This window comes from Amblyomma americanum, chromosome 10 (assembly GCF_052857255.1).
Source record: "Amblyomma americanum isolate KBUSLIRL-KWMA chromosome 10, ASM5285725v1, whole genome shotgun sequence".
Classification (NCBI taxonomy): Eukaryota; Metazoa; Arthropoda; class Arachnida; order Ixodida; family Ixodidae; genus Amblyomma; species Amblyomma americanum.
Genome location: NC_135506.1, coordinates 78,215,399 through 78,216,915, shown reverse-complemented (window position 1 = coordinate 78,216,915; position 1,517 = coordinate 78,215,399). Strand labels below are relative to the sequence as shown.

The 1,517-nt window shown below is 48.6% G+C and overlaps 1 protein-coding gene across 1 annotated transcript; it reads right to left on the bottom strand.

Moving 5' to 3' along the window:
* Window positions 1-435: 435 nt before the first annotated feature.
* On the bottom strand, window positions 436-1,293 carry LOC144108433 (neprilysin-1-like). The gene has a single exon (XM_077641672.1). The coding sequence runs from the start codon at window positions 1,291-1,293 to the stop codon at window positions 436-438; it is 858 nt and encodes a 285-aa protein (XP_077497798.1).
* Between the last annotated feature and the right edge of the window lie 224 nt (window positions 1,294-1,517).

Sequence of the window (1,517 nt, the reverse complement as noted above, 5' to 3'; positions counted from 1 at the left end):
CTTTCATAGTTAGCTCCTACAATTCCCACACAAAACGATATTTCGGAATCAGATTCAGCGACAAGTACGCACAAGTCGAGCGCGACTGGCTCATAAACCGCCATACACTTTATTCGCTCGCGGAAAAAGCGGAACACAACACCCGACAAAATTTCTATTTTTAGATCCTCGCAAGGTCAAAATGGCATTTAAAGGCTATCGGGACAAACTAACACACATTAGTGCTCTTACTCAAAATTTTATACCAGTGCGCGCAAGCTAATGGCTCCCGACGTATACGCGAAGACGACGACACCTTCTACGATCGAGATTTCTATAGTTCTATAAAAACAGGCTCAGTGAAGGGCATTTATAGCCACATCATCAATGAACAAAACGTGGTAACGGAGAAGTCACGCGCACACAAACAGAATACTCGAATCACGAACACAAATCTCAAAACAGTCTGCACTGCTTAGAAGGATTCATCGGGTCACCGGGAGTGCAGTTAAAAGCCTTGGCGAACTGTGGCATGTGCTGCAGCGCGGGAGTGCAGATCGACTCGTGGTTTGTATTTTCAGAGCCGCCATAGCAATTGACGTAACACAGCGCGATGAAAAACAGCTGCAGTCCGCTGTACTTCTCCAAACCGAATAGGCTGCTGCTGTCCAAAGCCATCTCTTGGGCACCGTAAGCATCCACAAGAGCGCCATAGCCAATTACTTCTTTGGCGTAATACACTAGTTCACCGGCGCTGCCGGACGTGCCTGCTTTCAAGCAGTCCATCAGGGGCTCAACAAACGAAGCATTGGTTGCGTAGTACGCGGAAAGGAACAAGGTCGCCAGTGAAAAGGCGATCTGAGCTCCTAAGCCGCCGTAGTTTAAAGACGAATGGAGCTGCGGATCAAATAGAGGGAAGGATAGAGCGTAAGGCATCAGCTCGAAGTCTCGCTTGTCGTAGGACACGATAGACACCTCCAAATCTTGCATAAGGTCTAACATATGTCCGAATTCTGCGTCCTTTCTGACGTGCACCGACTGTTGCCAGTTCCGCACGAAAGAATTATTCAAGTCAGGCACATGGTCTGCAGCCAGGATTTCTTCTCCGGTGTGCTCGATTTTACGGAAGACGATTTCCGAAGAGCTCCAGTTGCTGACCACGTTGATGCCTTCGTCAAAGTACGTCCAGTTGGAAAGACGCCGGAAAAAAGCGGTTCGCACGGACTGAGCCACACTTTTTGCGAGATTAAGTGCTTCGCTTTGAAGGGCTTCAGCATAGTATTTGTCGAACAGCGTGTGCCCGGAGATTAACATTGCTCTCGTGACGCAGAAAATCCTGTAATGGGCCTGCGTCGTTTGGTAGTCACGGTTGTAATAGTTGAAAATTAAGTCTTTATTCGCGAAAAGGGCCGCCACTTGAACGGTGCACCAAGAGATCAATGTATGGAATGAGTCCGTGCCGTACCGCCACCAGAGATACAACACTCGCTCTAGATAACGGGGCGATGTGGTCGTCAGCGTGAGACTACTGTTCATCC